This window comes from Calypte anna, chromosome 9, assembly GCF_003957555.1.
Source record: "Calypte anna isolate BGI_N300 chromosome 9, bCalAnn1_v1.p, whole genome shotgun sequence".
Lineage (NCBI taxonomy): Eukaryota > Metazoa > Chordata > Aves > Apodiformes > Trochilidae > Calypte > Calypte anna.
The window spans coordinates 16,419,148-16,437,300 of record NC_044255.1 but is presented as its reverse complement, the minus strand read 5'-3'; the positions used below and the strand labels follow the sequence as shown (position 1 = coordinate 16,437,300).

At 40.3% G+C, this 18,153-nt stretch overlaps 1 protein-coding gene across 1 annotated transcript; it reads left to right on the top strand.

Annotated features, from left to right (window-relative positions):
* Positions 1-2,952: 2,952 nt before the first annotated feature.
* LOC103528074 (cytochrome P450 2J6) lies at positions 2,953-15,178 on the top strand. Its single transcript, XM_008493351.2, has 9 exons — positions 2,953-3,141; positions 4,388-4,550; positions 5,153-5,302; positions 6,897-7,057; positions 9,130-9,306; positions 10,909-11,050; positions 13,260-13,447; positions 14,121-14,262; positions 14,926-15,178. The coding sequence occupies exons 1-9, from the start codon at positions 2,971-2,973 to the stop codon at positions 15,102-15,104; spliced, it is 1,473 nt and encodes a 490-aa protein (XP_008491573.1). The 5' UTR covers positions 2,953-2,970; the 3' UTR covers positions 15,105-15,178.
* The last annotated feature ends 2,975 nt before the right edge of the window (positions 15,179-18,153 follow it).

The window sequence follows — 18,153 nt, the reverse complement described above, 5'->3', positions numbered from 1 at the left end:
GCATTTGGTTCATGTATCTCTGCCTACCTTGTATTTTAAAGCGTCTCAGTCCAACAGGCAGAGATGTATGAAAACAATAATCTCATACAGGATGAAACCTGGGTTGCCATTTTCTTCTCCTGCAGGATTACTTTTATGGGATGGCTCAGCCCTCTCCACTGCTGCGGGCTGGACAGCAGTGTGTCCAGACAGGTGGGTAGGGGGTATGAGACAGAAGACAGAAGGGAATAATGTTATCACTGAAGAAAGCAGCCTGAGGCTTTATTGTTATTGACACCAGTAAGAAAATATAATTTTGAAAAATGAGTGTGATTGTCAGAAAACTTATGGAAAAAAGACGAAGTAGGTAAGTGCCAGCTTCTCCCTTCCTCTGGTAGGCCACTGCCAATAGTCTTGTCAACCGCATTCGTTTTGTTGCACAAATATGTTTAATTTTGGAGAATGTAATCACCACCAGCATATCACTGTTTCTGCACATGACACAAAAGTTACTCAGTCCTTGTTTCTTGGTTTTCTGGATCTCAACCCAGAATCTTCCATGTCCCTAGTGCCAGATTGAGTCCCTGGATCTTTTTCCTCATAATATATGAAATCCATCATGTGTGTATGCTGCTTAAAGGCTTGGAAAATTTTACTTCTCAAAAATAATCACTGGGGATGAGTTATCATGTTTAATATACATGGCCAAGGAGCTGTGCCATCACAGAGAAGTATCTAGGCAAAAATAAATGGACCCCCATGTTTCAGTTTAACACTTGAAAATCTGGCAGAAATCCAATGTAGCCATGGAGGAGCAGAAGATCTAAGGTGGATATTGGAATTTAATCTGAATCTTTGTTGCTTACCATAGAAATAAAATATTGAATCATATATATTCTATTTAAGTCGTAGATTGTTACCTGGTGGAGAGAAAGATGGGAATTTAGTGTGGTTCTTCAGGGAGAGGAAGGCTGTGCTGGGTGAAGAGGAGATACAGAGAAAATCCAGCTGAGGCCAGAGAGAAATCTGGTCTTTGACCAGTATGATGGAGGAAGGCAGAGGGGCTAGGTGAGGTGATGCCGGCAGCTGCCTCATGCTGTGGTAGGGAAGCCATTTTATGAGCCAGCCAGCCCAGAGGGAAGGCTGTGGCTGCCATCTTGAGTGAGCAGCCAGGAAGCAACTGAGCTATCACAGGCAAATGTTGCAGAAAGATCTGGGAAAAAAGCAGCTGGAATGGTGCCTGTGGACAACCTGAGGGAAAGGCGGGCTGCTGGCTTGTGTTTTACGCAATTGTGTCCTCCAGCTGTTCAGAGGGAACTGCACAGCTCCTCACAGAACAGCTTCTCACGATGGCCGCCTCACGAGGGATGGAGGAGGGCTGGGACTGTGGGTGCCACAGCATGCCAGCTCCCTTCACCAGCATAGAAGTGACTATAAGTGGCGATCTGCTTTCTATTCGGCTTAATTTCCTGCCCTTTACTTTCCCTGGCTGCTCCTGTCCCTGTGGTGTGCCCCATGGTAGAGGGGAAAGGAGGACATCTGTTTCCAGGGCAGGGCCTTGGTATTGTGAAGGGAAGCAAAGGGCCAAAGTCTAGAAAAGGCAGGAAATCTTTCTTCCTCAGGAAAACACCACCAAAAAAAAGGTATTAAGGCCTCCTGAAGTGGCTGCAGCATGAGAGGAAGCATGGAACCTTGTATCAGAGGAACTTCACAGAAATTGAGTAATAAGGAAGGAAGAGCTTCAAGCTGGTGTTAAAACTATGACAAAGAATGTGGGTGAATCTCACAAGAGGCTGAGAACATATTTATTTTACGAGTGCTTTGCTTTCAAGGGATGGGTATTTTTCACAGGGAAGCATTTACCCATTAGCATTTCAGTCCAGATCTGTAACACAACACAGGGATGTAATTGTCAGTATTATATGGTGCCCAGCATCCCTCTCACTGGGTTTTCATGGTCTGGTTGCTGCCATGCGTTCTCCCCCAGTTTTAGATTTATGGTTCCTGCATGTAGCAAGGTTTGGCCAAGAGCCTTGGCTGCAGATGGTGTTTATTCTCAAGTTACCATGGCACACACGTCATGACTAGTTCTTGCTGGGGCTCTTAGTTCTGGTTGTAGCTGAGGATTCCTAGTAGGTTTTTTCCAATTTTCTTTTTTTCCCCAATCTGTGCCTTTCATAGTAGATGTACTTGTTACATGCATATGCTTTATTTCTCTGGCAAGCTTTCTAATGATAGCTCAGAATATCCTTTAGGGTGTCCACCTTTATGCCAAAATTGAAAGAAGAAGGCAGAGCCCTCAGTGAAGTTAGCCATTGCAAATAGGCTAGGGAAAAGACAAAGTAAGGTTATATATATCAAACAAGTTATGTTTTCAATTAAATTTGAAAGCCCAACAAATTTTGCTTTTTGTATAAAGCTTTAGATACTTGTGTATCTAAAGATAAATGGCAGCTTTTAACTTTTATCAGCCTTGCCATTGCTGTATATACATACACATGGAATATATACAAAACATTTTAAAAGCTCCAAGATTTAATATCCACTTACATTTGCATACTTAATATGTATGTATGGCTGTTGCTTTTCTAAAAGCATTCATGAAGTATTTGTAGGAACATGTGCCATCCACAATTGTTTCAAAAATTAGATGGAGAATGTACACATGAATACTTGTATCTGCATTGCCTGGAAAATCTTGGCCCTCGTCTCTTAGGACACAATTCCTACAAATCCTGTGAGCCATATTTGATAAATATAATCTCAGTGAGAAGAGGGGTGTGTGCATCCATTAAATACGCTTGAGCATTAGAATGTATCGAGTGGGATGAAAAGGGAGTGGCTGTTAATAAAGAGGGAGGGTTAGGGGCGGGGAATAGTTATTATATGAAATTTAAACTCACGAAAAACTGGTTGAGCAACTAGTTTTGGTAGCTTCAGCAAACTATTTTCGATAAAGACGAGCAGGTAGAAGCGGTAGAAGCAGTTAAAATGTTGACAATAGGTCAATTTCTTATAGCTTTGGCTGTTTTTCTTCTACTTATGCAGTTTTTAAAGTTGCAACAAGTACGGAAACAGCTTCCTCCTGGACCAACCCCTCTCCCAGTTTTTGGGACCTTGATACAACTGAACTTTCAGTTTAATCGTGATCTTCTCATGAAGGTATTTATTTTCAGTTACTCCTAATTGTTTTAAAGTTTTTGTAATTTCCCACTTCTCATGTTGTTTGCTACGTGAAAACATTCTCTCCCAAAACTACATTGGTAACATACTTAATTGTTAACTGGCCAGTGTGATATTGCACTCCGTTTGGTTTAGAGCTGCTGGTTTGGTTGGCAAAGTAAGAAATTTTTGCAGCCTGAGATAGTTTGCTGAGTTAAGAAAACTGGTATCATAAGTTCTGAACATGTGAAACCCATTCTGATGCTTAAACCCATCACCTTTTAACAATGAATTTGATAAATTCATGGAAAACTTTAAATCTTTCCATCATCCCTCAACACTAAGTTTGACAAATTAATATGAAAATTGATACCAGTAAGAATTAAATATCTTTCAGGCAATATATCAGATTTGCAATTAGGGAAAAGAAGTACTATTTTCACAACTTCCTTGCACAGCATGGATTTTCAGTTTTCTAAGCACAGGCACTCCTTAGCTTGAGCAGTATATGGATACTTAAGATGTACTATGTGTCTATATGCTTGTTCTATTTTCAGGATTTAGAGAAACCCATGAATATTTTTTTAGTTATTTTTTGAGGAATACTTCTGTGCACAAAGCCATTTTATTTCATTCTGTTCATTCTCGCAGTACTTTTAGGGTTCTCAGTAGGCAGCTCCCCTGGGTTCTTTCACTGATTTATACAAGATATGCCAGTTATTCCAACTAAGTTGCAGGTTCAGACAGAAAATGAGGACAGTGAATGGTCTTGAAGAGACAGAATGGTCTTACTCAAGTTCCAGTACCTATATGTGCAAATGGGCTGGGAGGGAAGAAGCAAGTAACTGGTCCAAAAAGCTAGTTACTTCTGATATTTCTGTGTTCCCTTTGAGCCATTTTACCCTCACAAATGAAACCCTCTTGAAATAAATTAATGCACAGAAAATATCCTTTATCACATGAATCATTTTAAACTGAGCCTTGGTTTATATACAATAATAAAATCTAGCAAACATTTCTCAGCATAGTTCCATGGTTCTGAAAAGCTGGAATACTCAGTTGTTTCCAACAGTGAATGCTGGAAAAGACATCTGTGCTTTCTTACAGATAAATGTAATCTTGTGGGAAACATGGAAAGTTATCATTCCTCCTTAGAGCTGGTATTGAAATCAGTGTAAAAACAGGTTCATCCTCCGCAGTACGTGGGATTTCAGCAGTGCTTTCCTTGCTTCTCTCCCACCTATAGATGGCAACAATTCATGGCAACATATTCACCTTGTGGTTTGGATGGGCTCCAGTGATTGTACTGAATGGATTTCAAGCAGTTAAAGATGGTATGACGACGCACCCTGAGGATGTTTCTGGGAGGCTAGTATCTCCTTTCTTCAGAGCTATGGCCAAGGGAAAAGGTGAGAATTTCTTGCCATAAATATTGCACAAAATTGGCTTGACAAACTACAGCTCTTTTGTAGCTTGTAAGAACTGCCAAAGGTACTACAGTAGCAGGGTTTGAGGTCTATGAGGACTCAGACAAATCACCTGTTTAGTAAATGATGTTTATTTCTTCTGAGTACTTCCTTTATATTTGTCACAAAGCCCAAGTACTGAACCTATCTGCTGTTTGGACACGGCCTTTTCTCTCTGGCTGTGGACAGTCAGAACTCCTTTGCCTTTTCCCTTCATGAGAATCATTACCCTCCTCAGCTAAACTCCAAGCATGGAAGAGAGTGGGAGCAAACACATCAGACAATGTCTAGAGGAGCAGTTGTCAAACTTGCTGAGATAACTGGTTGTCTTGGATCGAGCTTATTCCTTAGTTGTCTTATTCCCCTGTTGAGTTTGTCCATTTTAGTCCTGCCTGCATTCTTTCAAGCCACAGCTATTCCTTAATGTCTCTGTATTCATGGGCAATGCGGTCATTTAATTATATTCTGGTCTGGTAAATCTTTTAATACAGTCTGTCTATAATAGTTGTTAGCATGATAAAGAGCTCTTCCTTGAATGCATGCAGGGATTATGTTGGCTACTGGTCACACCTGGAAGCAGCAGAGGAGGTTTGCATTGAAGACTCTGCGCAACCTTGGTCTGGGTAAAAGAGGCCTAGAGCATCGAGTTCAAGAAGAGGCCCACTACCTGGTAGACTTCTTTGCAAGTATGAAAGGTATCTCTGCAATAAATAATGATTAATTTTTCTAATTTGTCTGATGCCTTTAGTGTATGAACTTCTCTGTCCTGCTCTGAAATCAAGGGCAGCATATTTTTTTTCCACAAGAAATTGTGCAGGGTCTTACAATGTCCATCTGGAATGGACAGAAAGGGTGAAGAGCTCAGTCCTGTGTTTCCAAACCAGTGAGAGACTATTCTTGTTCAAAGTTCCTTACAAAACTACTAAAACTGGCAATGAAGTCACTACTGGTACTGGTACAATAAGTAAGACTGAAGCTTATTTATTTTTTATATCATAGAATGCTTAAAGTGGAAAGGGATCTCTGAAGATGGTTTAGTCTAACCCCCTCTCAAAGGAGGATCAATTAGAGTAGATTCCTTAGGTCTGAGTCCAGATGTTTTTTTAAATATTGGCAAGAATGGAGACCTTACCACTTCTCTGAGTAATCTGCTCCAGAAATCTGTTCAATCAGCCCTACAGTAAAAAAATTTCTTATGTTTAAGCAGACATGAATCTATTTGATTTTTTTGCCCATTGCCTCCCTTTATAGCATTGAGAAAAATCTAGCTTCATGTTCTTTGTTCTTTATTACACTCCATCAGGTATTTATACATATTTAAGATACTTCCCTTCTCCAGATTAAACAGTGCCAGCTCTCTCAGCCTCTCTTACATCAGATTCTCCAATCTCTTAATTGTCCTTGTGTAGCAACTTAATGTTCTGAGCTTTTCTTTCCTGCCCAAGTGGTCACACCTCAGTCTCTCCTAGTTCTTAAACCAGGGGATTGGGCTAGATTTAATTACTTTTAATTGATACAGTGCTATCAGCCTGTCCTGATTTACTGTGTCTTTGCATAATGTTCAGTATTGAGAAATCCAGCTCACACGCTCCTAGTTGACTTTATTGGGATAAAGTGTTGTAATGAAGACCAAATTTAAGTCACTGCTTTACAAAGTGCGTGCAAATGGCAAAAGACTTAAACCACCAGCATGGATAATGTCTCTGTGTCTTTGTGCAGCAGCACTGTATATGAGGCAAAGGCAGCCAACATCATCCCTGGCTGTGCTAGAAAAGGCATTTCCAAGAGGTCAAGGCAGCTGATCCTTCCCCTCTGATCAGGGCTGGTGAAACCCACTGGTGCTTTGGGTCCAGTTCTGGGATCCCCAGTGCAAGAGAGGTATCAGCATACTGGAACAAGTTGAGCAAATGGTCATAAGGACATTTCTCCCCTCAGATTTCCTTTGACCACAATGTTTTCAGTTACTAGCATGCTTGAGATCTATTTTGAATTTGCCAGACAGCAAACTTGCATAAATTTATATTTTTCTTACCTCTAAATTTGTTCTACCATATAATGAAGTATTTTACATATTTGGCATCTCTTTGGGTTGCCCAACATTCCTGGGATTATGGGATTGCACCATAGCTGGGAAGAAGCAGTTTGATACTACAATTTTGTACGAATATTGCTGCTTCTCTGTGAAATGCACTGCTCTCTTGAAAGTTCTTTGTGTAGCCAGTACTATTCCCTCATTTCACTAAAGAAGAACAGGAGGCATTAACAGCAACTTTATTACCATGATTGCAGGGAAACCCGTGGATCCTTCTTTCCCTCTCGTTCATTCGGTCTCAAATGTAATTTGTGCTGTTGTTTTTGGACACCGCTTCTCCAGAGAGGATGAAGCCTTCCATGAGCTGATTAGAGCCACAGAGCGTCTATTCAAATTTGGAGGCAGCTTTATCCATCATGTAAGTAAATGATCTGTTGCTTTTTTCTGATTAAGACAAAGCAAGAAATGCAAGAGACAGGATGAGAGAGCTGTCAAGAGACAGCTGTTAGGCAGCAATTTTTGGATGGGTGAGTCATTTCCCATGCAGCTTTAGTGGGCTGTGCACTGTCTCAAAGTGTGATGGAAAAGCTCTACATAGCAATCTTGGTCAGTTTTGTTCATTGCCTTGTGTTTGAGTCCTGTGAGAAGGCAGTTTGCCCCTAAATATTTGCAGCTGATGGACTGTTCCTGAGTGGTATGTGTTACTTTGTTTCTCAAGCTTCAGGCACAGCATAGTCCTGATTTAGGCATCATGGTTGCTAAATGTGAGGCATAAAAGTGTGATTCACATGTCAAGCTTAGACACTGTTTTATACCAAGTCAACAGAGAGAAGAATGATTCTAATACCAAACTGTTTTGCCTGTGGCTACTTATTTCTGCTATAAAAGTGAAGACTTGAAGACTTCCCAGAGAAACTCCAGTCACTTCACCCTGACTGGAAAGCAGCAGAAGACAGAAGTGCTAAACCAGAAGATATGCCTCTGAGCTTGGCAAACAATCAGTGCACTTCTGAGATTCAAGGAATTACCTGACTCATGAAGAGGTCTGCTTTGCACAGAAGTATATTCACAGTTGCCCAGGAATTCTGGTTCCGCTTCTGAACTTGTCCCATACAGCTTATCCAGTAGATTTTGAACATAAAACACATAAACGATCCTGTAATGCAGAGATCTCGCCCCACATCCCATGGAGCATTCTTCTCACTGACTTATGATCAGGTTCCCTTTTCCTTAGCGTAGCTTTAGTCCTTGTAAGTTGTGTGTAGTGGTAGAAAGCAACACTACTTTTGGGACAAAGAAAATACCTCCTTTTCTTCTCTACTTCCTGTCCTAGCTTTGTGTTAGCTGAATGAACAAGATGCTGTTCTGGGAAGTAAGAACATGGATTCAAGCCGTCCTGGGGAGGGCTGCATTCTTCCCACTTCCTGGACTCAAAGGATACTCGATTTTATGTAAAAAGTGAACATTCAGTTCTATCTGAATTTACGAAGGGATAGACTATTACTTTTCTGCAATAAGGCAATGATTAATTGATAATTGGATGTCTGACAATAAGAACTGACTTTCCAAAAAGAAAGAAGTATGGTCTCCAAAAAGAAAGAAATATGGTCTATCTAGTTCAGCCAGACTCCAGTAAACAACTATTAACATGCTTTCTGCAGTATAATTAAGACAGTACAAGAGCTCAGGAAAATAAGGACTAAGAAATAATGGAACTTCTGCCGATAAATAAATTACAGGATTATGTTTTGAGCAAGAAAAGAACTATTAAGAGAAAATACACTGCAAATGCAATAGCAGTATGTACAAATTGCCCACACATAAATTCAGGCTGAAAATCTGAATGAACTCTCTAGCTATCAGAGCAGGTATTCCTAGGCCAGATTTACCCAAACAATTAGAAACAAGTATAAAACTAACCCTTCTTTCCTAGAGGACATCACTAAAAAATGTCAGGTAGCTGTTTCTCAGGTTTTTTTAAAGGTATTTTAAATGTTATTGAGGTTCTTTGAGAGCTTGATTGGTAGAGGGTGTTTTGGGGGCTCTGCAGCTGCTGGCCCTTGCTTTGGGGTTTATCAACTACTATTGCTCATCCTGGTGAGGACGGGTGGCTGTGGCTTTGCTTCTTCCTTCCCAGTATTCTCCACTGGAGGGCAGGATGTCACTTTTCTAATACCTAAATACGGTTCATTGTGATAGAATTAATGAACTGAATAATTGAGTACAGTTAATTGTAATTATAGGAATTATAATTTGGCTTGTGGCTGAGCTGAAAGCCTGTGGAACTCTGAATCTTGCCATCAGCACAGCTAGAAATTATATACTGTAGTTTCAGAACTTGAAAACAAAAGTACAGCCTTTGTCAGAGTATTTCACTAATGATGCCAAAAAACACATGCTAATATGATTACCTTCTTTTTTTTAGTAGACCTAAAATGCATTTGCTAGTGATAGGGTCTTTTTTGTACTTCCTGTGTGTTGCTCCTGCAGCTTTATGAAATCTTCCCCTGGCTGATGTGCCGTCTCCCTGGCCCTCATAAGAAGGCATTGTCTTGCTATGATGTCCTGAGCTCTTTTACAAGGAGAGAGATCAGAATGCACACAGAACGTGGGGTACCAGAGGAAGAGCAGGATTTCATTGACTTTTACCTGGCTCACATCGAAAAAGTAAGTATTTATTCTGTGTACCATACATTCATGGGGAATAAGGTGAAATGGACCATTAAATCATCCAGTCTTTAGCCCTTCTATCACAGTCTCCTACCTTTCATAGACATCCTAATGTGAATCCAGTAGCCAGAGACTTTCTAAATTCTTTCTTATTACTGATATACCACAGCACCCTGCAGTCCTTTTATTACAGAACATGCTAATATACTGCATTTTTCTCTCATTGGTACAAGTTATGAAATTATTTTAGGCCTCAAGGGAAGAATATCTAATTTATAAGGACCACAAAAGGACTGGAAAGGTCTTCAGGAGACAGAGTGGGATGTTCTGGGTCTTATTTGACTGGTAGGTGTTTGTCAAGAGTGGCTGCTGCAAGAGGACTGTTGCATTTTGAAAACATTTTGTGGGAAAATAATTTAGGAGTCAGCAGAGTATCAGACAAGGCTGGAGAGGAGGAGAGTGCCATGGTCACTGAAGTTTCAAGCAGACAAAGGGAAATGGGTCAAACAAGGGCACTTTGGTCAGTCAGGCGTAAAAGAGATAGGTGGGAATCCATAGGGTTTTGAGAAGCTGTAGGAAGCTTGCATAACCTGTGAGTTGGGACACATGTCCCTTTTCTAGACCTTACCAGGATCACATTTCTTTGTCTGAGTCTCTTGGGAACTGGGTCCCCTCTGTTACTCCTTCTACCTCCACTTAAGGACTCTTCTCCTCTTCTTGACTGCAGCAAGCAAGCCATAATACTCCTGTTTTGCCTGTTGATAGGAAGAAAAAGTAGAAAGGGGAGAAAGCAACAAGATGAGACTGTTACTGGGGGATGACCAAGCAGGAGTGGCTCAGAGAGCTAAACAACAAATCCAGAATGGAGGGTACCTATTCCTGCAGCCCCTGGAAAAAGTGTGTAGTGACTGAGGCTCCTTCCTGGCAATGCTTCTCTTCCTGGACTGCTGGTTCCCCTTCTGCTGTGGTCATGTGCTGGTCATCCAAATTTATTAAAAAAATTGAACTGTCTGTAACAGATACATAGAGGAAATATAAGAAGATTAGACACTATTCTAACCAGGGAAATCATTCTTCCCACTTTCTAGTTCTCTACTGCCAAAAGAAAAGTTGAAGACCCTGGAGCATAACCTCCTTAAATTTAGACAATGAGTTCCCCAAATCATAACAATATTCTTTCCTAGTTTCAGCATATACATACATACATGTCCTCCCACTTCTAACTGAAACCTGTAACATTCCCAAGTAGCTGTGAGTGATTGTGATTGTGGCCTTGGAGTGGAGAACATGATTTAAGTGTTTACTTATGAAACATTCTAAATGTACCACTATTTGCACAGTTAGGCCAACAATCTTTTTCTGTGGAGAACATGCCCTTTAGTTTCATGATTAAGAGTGAAGTAAACATGGCTTGTCCATTCATGAAACATTATCTTTTCATATTGACAATCATCTTTGGTATCTAATACTGTATATCAGTCTCTCTGCACTGTGCTATTTGCAGAACACCGTAGAGCTTGGAAGAGGTGATAAAATCACAGTTAACCCTATTCTATTTCTATTTTCTATTTCCACGTATAAAACTCTACTTATTTACAGTCCAAAGATGAACCCAGGTCTACATACAATGAAGACAACATGGTTTATTCTATAAATGATCTTTTCTTGGGTGGATCAGAGACAACAAGCACTACTTTGAACTGGGGCCTGCTCTATATGGTGGCAAATCCTGATGTCCAAGGTGAGTGGATAAGCACATCACAAATATCTCTGCAGAAAGGCCTAATGTCTTCATGGATCTGAGATTATTTATAGATACTGGTCTATGGCTGGTGACATGTGGACCTTTTGTACTAGAAGACCTGCACTGGGCTGCTTTGGTTGATTCGGAGTATCTGTGTACAGGCTCTTACAGCAGTCACAGGTATAAGGCAGTTCCCAAAAAGAGTTAACAGGTTGGGAATTATGCATATGTATAGGAGGCTGTAGCTGAGATGGTGGGGTTGAGGTCTTTGAGGAACTGAGGAACGTGGTGGAGCAGTCAGGGAGTGAGAAGATTGAAGTTGCTATTTGGGAAGCCAGAATGTTTGCACATGTAATCCTTGAAGGTACAGGGGCCACTGCAGCAGCCGTTCATGTGGTGCTGATGGTACTTCTAGAAACTGAGCTGCATTCTCTTAGTGATGGCTGAAAATAATTCACCAGAAACTGATGTGTGATAACAGGGATGTCACTCTGGAAACTTAGTTCAATTCTCCTTTGTATTGTCCAAGTGAGAGTGCTACAGGGAGTTCTCTGTAGGTCACAGAAGTAGTAAAGATAATCACCTAAAGTTCAGTTTGCCACTTTGACTTTATTTTTGATCATCAGAGTATCTATTTAATCTTTGATTAAACTAACTCTGTGATGTATTTTGACTTTCTTGCAACAGAAATTATTCCAGTTGTGAGAGGAATTATATAGCTCATCTCGTATATCTATGTATATTTAAGAAGCTTATTTTTAAATCTAGCTTCCAAATAACAATAAATCACTTTCATAGAACACTAAATGAAAATCAAATGAAGATTGATCTCATGTGCTGCAAAGCAGAAATCTCATTGTTAGATAGCAGCATATGTGCAAATACTCAGAGAAGAGCAGGGTTTTAAATGGTGGAAAGAGATGAAGATAAGAATTCATTGCTCAACTTCTAGCTGTTAGGCAAGTTCTACTTAATCTTGTATTATTGCATATTTATTATCACCAAATATCATCAAGGTTAGGAAAGCGCTGACTCACCAAAATAATTTTATTTATCTGAATTTAACACTTTGCACAAACTTGGAAAAGCAGGGTGTGTGCAGAATCATCATTCTGAGCTTCTTGAGTCATACATTGCACTGCCTGCACTGACCCCACTATAGGTGTCCTCATTTAACTACCACAGGGAAAAGTTTGGCCTTTTGCCTAAGCACTGAGCTGGGCTCTTCCTTGTTCTCTGAACTTCTGGAGCAGAGATGAATATTTATACTTACGCAGTGACCAATATCTTCAAACTCTGCTGGATCCTGAAGTAGTCATGCTTGATTTTGCATGCCAGCTCCTCATAGAAGGAAATTTACTTATTTTAAAGTCTTTCTGGATGTACATTTTAATTTCTGTACTGTGTTTAAATCTTTGGTGTCAGGGTCTACCTAACACAGTTTTGTGAAGGACTGCTGGCAGCCAATGGGCAGGCTTGATGTGAATGAGCACAACCTGGTCAATACAGAATGGGCTTCCCTGCATCTTATTGTTGCTTCAAAGAGCCTGGAAAAAGACAAGATCATTTGTGAAAAGTCTAAAGCAACACTATTTTGTGTGTATGGCATCATTTGAAGTTTACAAATGAAATATTGTACTTTTGTTAATGCTCCCAGTATTCCTGTGCAATAAGTAATTTAAATCATGCTCTTCTTGATCAAAAGGCAGGCACCAAGAAGCAGATTGAGGGTTTTTTTAAACATTATTTGGACACTGTTCTAGTTGGTGTTGCTCCAGGACCATTTTGTTTTTAATAGGAATTTGACTTTTAAGGCTCAGATTCACCGGCTTAAATTTCAGAGACCTGTGATCTTCATAGTTTTAACTGACTGTGAATGCCTGAGACACACAGCCAAAAGAACATACAAAGATAAATCATTATCTCTTGCATTTAAGTGTTAGTAAAACAAGTCTTAAATTGAATTTTTGAGCAACAAATATATTTTTAATCTACAATCAAATAATTTCAGACTTCAGAATAATAACAGCATGTTTAAGCTGTTGGAATAACCTGCTATTTTATTTCCTTTATAAAATATAGTTACATTTTTTAGGTTGCTTTGTTGCTATACTCATAGTTTTAAATGGGAAATATCTTTGAAGACAGAATTAGTGAAAATACTCGATGCATTTTTCCACCTGCAGTAGTGAATATTTCTCCACAGAGAAAGTGCAGAAGGAGTTGGATGCTGTTTTGGGCCCTTCCCAGTTAATCTGCTATGAGGATCGGAGAGAACTCCCCTACACAAATGCTGTGGTTCATGAGATTCAGCGCTTCAGCAACATCATCTCAGTTGGCATGCCCAGAGTGTGTGTGAGGAACACTACATTGCTTGGCTTTCCCCTCAAAAAGGTACAGACACAGTTTCTCAGTTGCTGCAGACCTTTCCTGTATCAGTAGAGCAAGATGTGAACTAAAATCTATTTCTACCAGAGTCTTCTCAACAGCAGTGAGGCTGTATGCCTCCGAGTTGTAGCCTGAATGAGAACAAAGACAAAAACAACTTCTGCCAGGCTAAATTGAGTGACACAGCTCTTGGGAGAGAGTTGTCAGTACTGGAAGACACCTCAGGATGGAAGGGGATTTTAGCAAGTGTTTCTGTAAACCAATGAAAACATAACCTTAAGACTGATGCTGAAAGAGACTGTACTGGTAAAGCACTGGAAAGAGTTCTGACTGAACTTTTTACCTGCAGAAAAGCCTGTTAAAGAGGCAGGGAAAAGCAGGGAGGTTTGCAGCTAGCTTTCATCAAAGAGACTAAATCAGAGAAAATTCTGATGTTAGAAATGAAAATGGGTTTGGTACAAATAGTTTTTAGTTTCTTTTGACTTGGTCGCTTCCACTGTCAGGCTTGTACTGACATTTTGAAACAAAAAGATTCCATGTTCCTCACAGTTCCTACTGGGGACATGAACTTACCAGCACACCCCACTGACCTCTGGAAGTTAGCCAACACCAGTCTCACTCAATGGTTCTGACAGCTGGGGCAGCACCAACAGCTGAGCTTGTGCTTTTCTCCTTTCAGGGCACCATAGTTCTTCCAAATATTGCTTCATCATTGTATGACCCAGAGCAGTGGGAAACACCTCGACAGTTCAACCCTGGTCACTTCTTGGATAAGGATGGAAACTTTGTGAGCCAGGAAGCCTTTTTACCATTTTCAATAGGTAAATGGACTGACAGCACAAACACTGAAGATTTGGATTGTGACCGTAGGATTAAGATCTCTATTTAAAAAACATTGGTTGTTTGTTTTAAACTACTCTGTAAGAAGCAGCGATAAAATCAACGTGATTATTTTCAGTAGCATTCCCCAATCCAACCATAAACATTTGTTCTACTGAACAAATAATTACATGGAAAATCAGAGGTGCCCTGACAAATGTATACATATAAGTCTATTTTTGGAAGGAAATATTCTCCTAATGATTATGGTTATCGATTTGGGGCATACATTTCAACACCAGACATACAGTACTTACAAGGAGCTGAGCTGATGCTTTCTGCATACAAAACTGGAGCACAACATCTCTCAGAAAGAGGAGGTCCTTATTCTTCATTTACATGATTGAATGAATTCCTATGAAGTTGACAGTCAAATGAAGATGAGTTTTTTTAGGTAACTGAAGCAAAACTCAGAGCAGTTATCTACAGCTGCAGATAGGAGTCTGTAAATGAAGAATTAAATGAAGTTTTATGTCATTGATTTCATTAAGTCCTGAAGAAATTCCAGATTCAGCAAAAATACCTTTGCTTTGTGTGAGGATGAATAAGAATGCTTTTGAGGTCAGGGTATTTTCCTCATTGTCCTTCCCCTGTTCCTTCTGCAGGGCACCGTGTGTGTTTGGGGGAGCATCTCGCAAGGACTGAACTCTTCATTTTCTTTGCCAACCTTCTGCGGGCATTCACCTTCCGGCTCCCTGAGGGGGTGACAAAGATCAACACAGAGCCCATTTTGGGGGGTACACTGCAGCCCCACCCATACAGGGTCTGTGCCATCCCACGCTAGGGTGGGCACATGCTGTGTGTCACAGACCATCTGTTAAGAGAGCCTATTTCCTCTTGTAGGTCTTGAGACCATATCATGATTTTTGTCTAGCTTATAATTTGACACCTTTTGTTTACAACGGTCAATTTTGTTCAGACCTCGTTAGCTTTTGAAGGTGATTTTTATTTTTATTTTTTTCTAAAAGTTCTTTTAATCTGGAGCATGCCATCATGCTCAGCCATAAAGGCATCATGCAGTGGCCATCTAGCCTGGAAGATTTGAATTCGTTACATTAGTGAGCAAATCACAAAGTTGACTGGCAGGCTTCAAGAATTAATTTATTATTTCCATGTTGTCTTTTTTTCAAAATCAGTGGAGTTTGGAAAAACATACCTGAACAATTCTGGCTCTTTATATTACTGCAATGAATCATAGCATTTCAATCAACTTTTTGTTGATGGTCACTAATAAAAGATATGAAGGAAAACTTAGCAACTTGCTTTCTTTATGGATGATTTACAGTTGACTGAGAATTTTTAGATTTGACCCAGCAGAACATGTATGTGGCATCTTTAAATCTGCAGAGATTGATTCAAATTGATTTGAATCCAGCAGAGAAAAGGTGCAGGTTGAAGCTTGGTCACACAGTGACATTACAGAGAGAGGAGATTCTTTTTTAGGGCAGGTACTTTTAAAATTCTACCAAGTTTAAGAAAGTAGACATACCATTTGGAAAGTCCTTTCTAACAGAGCAACTGTTTCCCCCTGTGAGGAACCCCTGTCAGGATCAGCACTGGTTGGTTGCTACAGCAGCTAGAAGGACCTCCTCCAAGGAAAAATTTGGGTTGAGGTGCCTGCTGGAATTAGAACTTGTGGCAAATTGAAAAATATACATGAAAAACACTATAGATACTTTTTAAACACTTCAGAAGTTCAGTAGTACACCTGAAGCTTCTCATATACACAAAATACTGGCCAAATTCAATTAAGAGTCTGTAATAGCAGAAAAGGGAAAAGCTGGTTTTGTAGTGAATATGAATTTACTTATATTGTCTGGAAAAGACTTGTAAATTGTAAGTGAACTTGTCCTTCATTAATATTCCTGTTTCTGAGAGAGAGGAAAGGAAAGCTAAGCAGCCTGTCACATCAATTACCACTGAGCTTTGGCCACTGTGATTGAGATTAGTTTACACATGAATCACAAGTTTAGACCTGTCTCATTATTTCTAATTCAGTAGCTGATGGAACACAGCATCAAAATAGTGAGCACTTGATATTTAGCTGTTATTAAATCAAATGGCAGAATAACACTAGTGAAATATGGCAGATCACATCCTAACATTTTCTTTGACAAAACTGTGCCCTGTTAAAAACTAATGTCAGAGTCTCTATGGATTTGCATGTGTTCATGGATAGATGAGGGAAAGCAGAAAACACAGTGATTTGGGGGCATTGGAGCTGTCATTACTTCTTAAAAGTGAAGCTGGAAACATCAGTAGCATTACGAGCTTTATTGTCATTGCTGTGTGATGCTGTCACTCCTGATGACCACACACTTCCCCAGATAACCTTCCAGAAGGGAAACTCATAAATAGGCCTAAAATGGCAGCTTGACCTGGAAGGCTCATAGGTAGCAGTGGCAAGATGAGTTGCCTGACCCCAACACAGGAGATGTAACTACCACCTGTCTGGATGCTCAAGGAGACACGCAAGGTGCTTCATGGGAAACCTGCACATAGTACATGGGTAGGTTATGTGTGTGTGGTTGTGCTAATGTCTGTCTGTGGCAGGTTTGTAATCCATTATGCACAGATGCCTGGGAGAGGAGAGCCAGGCACACAAGGTGTGACATTAGGATGTCAGTGGGAGGCTCGCAGCCAGGAGACAGGAGATGTATGTTTTTCAGAGCTTTTACATTTCTGTTCTCGCATGACCTATTTTAAAAGCAATTCACTTTAGCTGATGTGCTAATAAAACCTGGTCTTTTTGAGCTCTTAAATGGCTCTGAAAGCCTGGCTGCTATTGTCACAATAGGACAACAAAGCTGAGAGCAGCTTTGAGAGGAGCACAGCTGCCACTCCCATGTTCCATGCCAACTCTCTCAGTGGCACCTCCTCCATCAAGGTGTCAATCCAGGGCTATCGGCCTTAAGGGGTGTCTTCAAGACCCCCATCATGTCCTTCACTGCTCTCTCGTTTACTGCTTCTACATTATTGCTCATGGTTTGCTAGCACTCCATTTTTGGAACTGACAAGAAGGATTTATGACTTCTTTTCCTCTATATCAAGGATGGTAACTAGCCTGCTAGTGTCAGTTCGCAGCTCAGTTTGGTTTTCCCACATGGTCACCTTTTTTTACTTTCTCTGTAATGGCTGAGTTATCTGGTTTTAGCCTATGATCATACTTGGGGCCCTGGATTATTGGTGTGTGCCCCATGTAAAGGGTTACTGCTCTTCTGGATTGTCACCTCAGTGTGTAGTCAGCCTCTGGCTTGCACACTTTAGATCACACTTCAAAATTTAGATCCTTGCTGATAGAATGTTGAAGAACGATTGGGAACTGGCCTGGGTGATCAGTCAAGGAGGACAGACTTGCAGGGAGGGGGACTGACTGACTTGGTTAGACCACACTGAATTTTCCTGGAAAGAAAACGGTAGTTCAGTTTTGTTTCCAGTTCTGTCTTCTCCTCAACAGAGGAGAAAACATTTTCAAGAGGTAAGAGGTTAAGAAAAGTAGATCATTGCTTAGTGCAGAGATCTTTTAAACTATAACTTGGCCTAGGTTGGTTTTTTTGGTGGGTTTTTTATGTGGTGATAATAAGAAGAATTCTAAGCAAAGGAGAAAGGTAAGAAAAACAGAGAAGATATTCCCAAACTTGTTGTGGTTCACAGAAACTTAAGACCTTGGCCATTTTGTTTGGATTTATTACCTCTTTGAAAGCATGAAGGCTGTCATAACATGAATACTTCTTCTCATCAGTTTTAATGTGAGAGAGTTGGAGAAGTGAGGGGAATCCTATTCCAGAATGCTCTGTTCTTCCCTTCTTCCTTTCTTCCTGGAATGAGAGTTT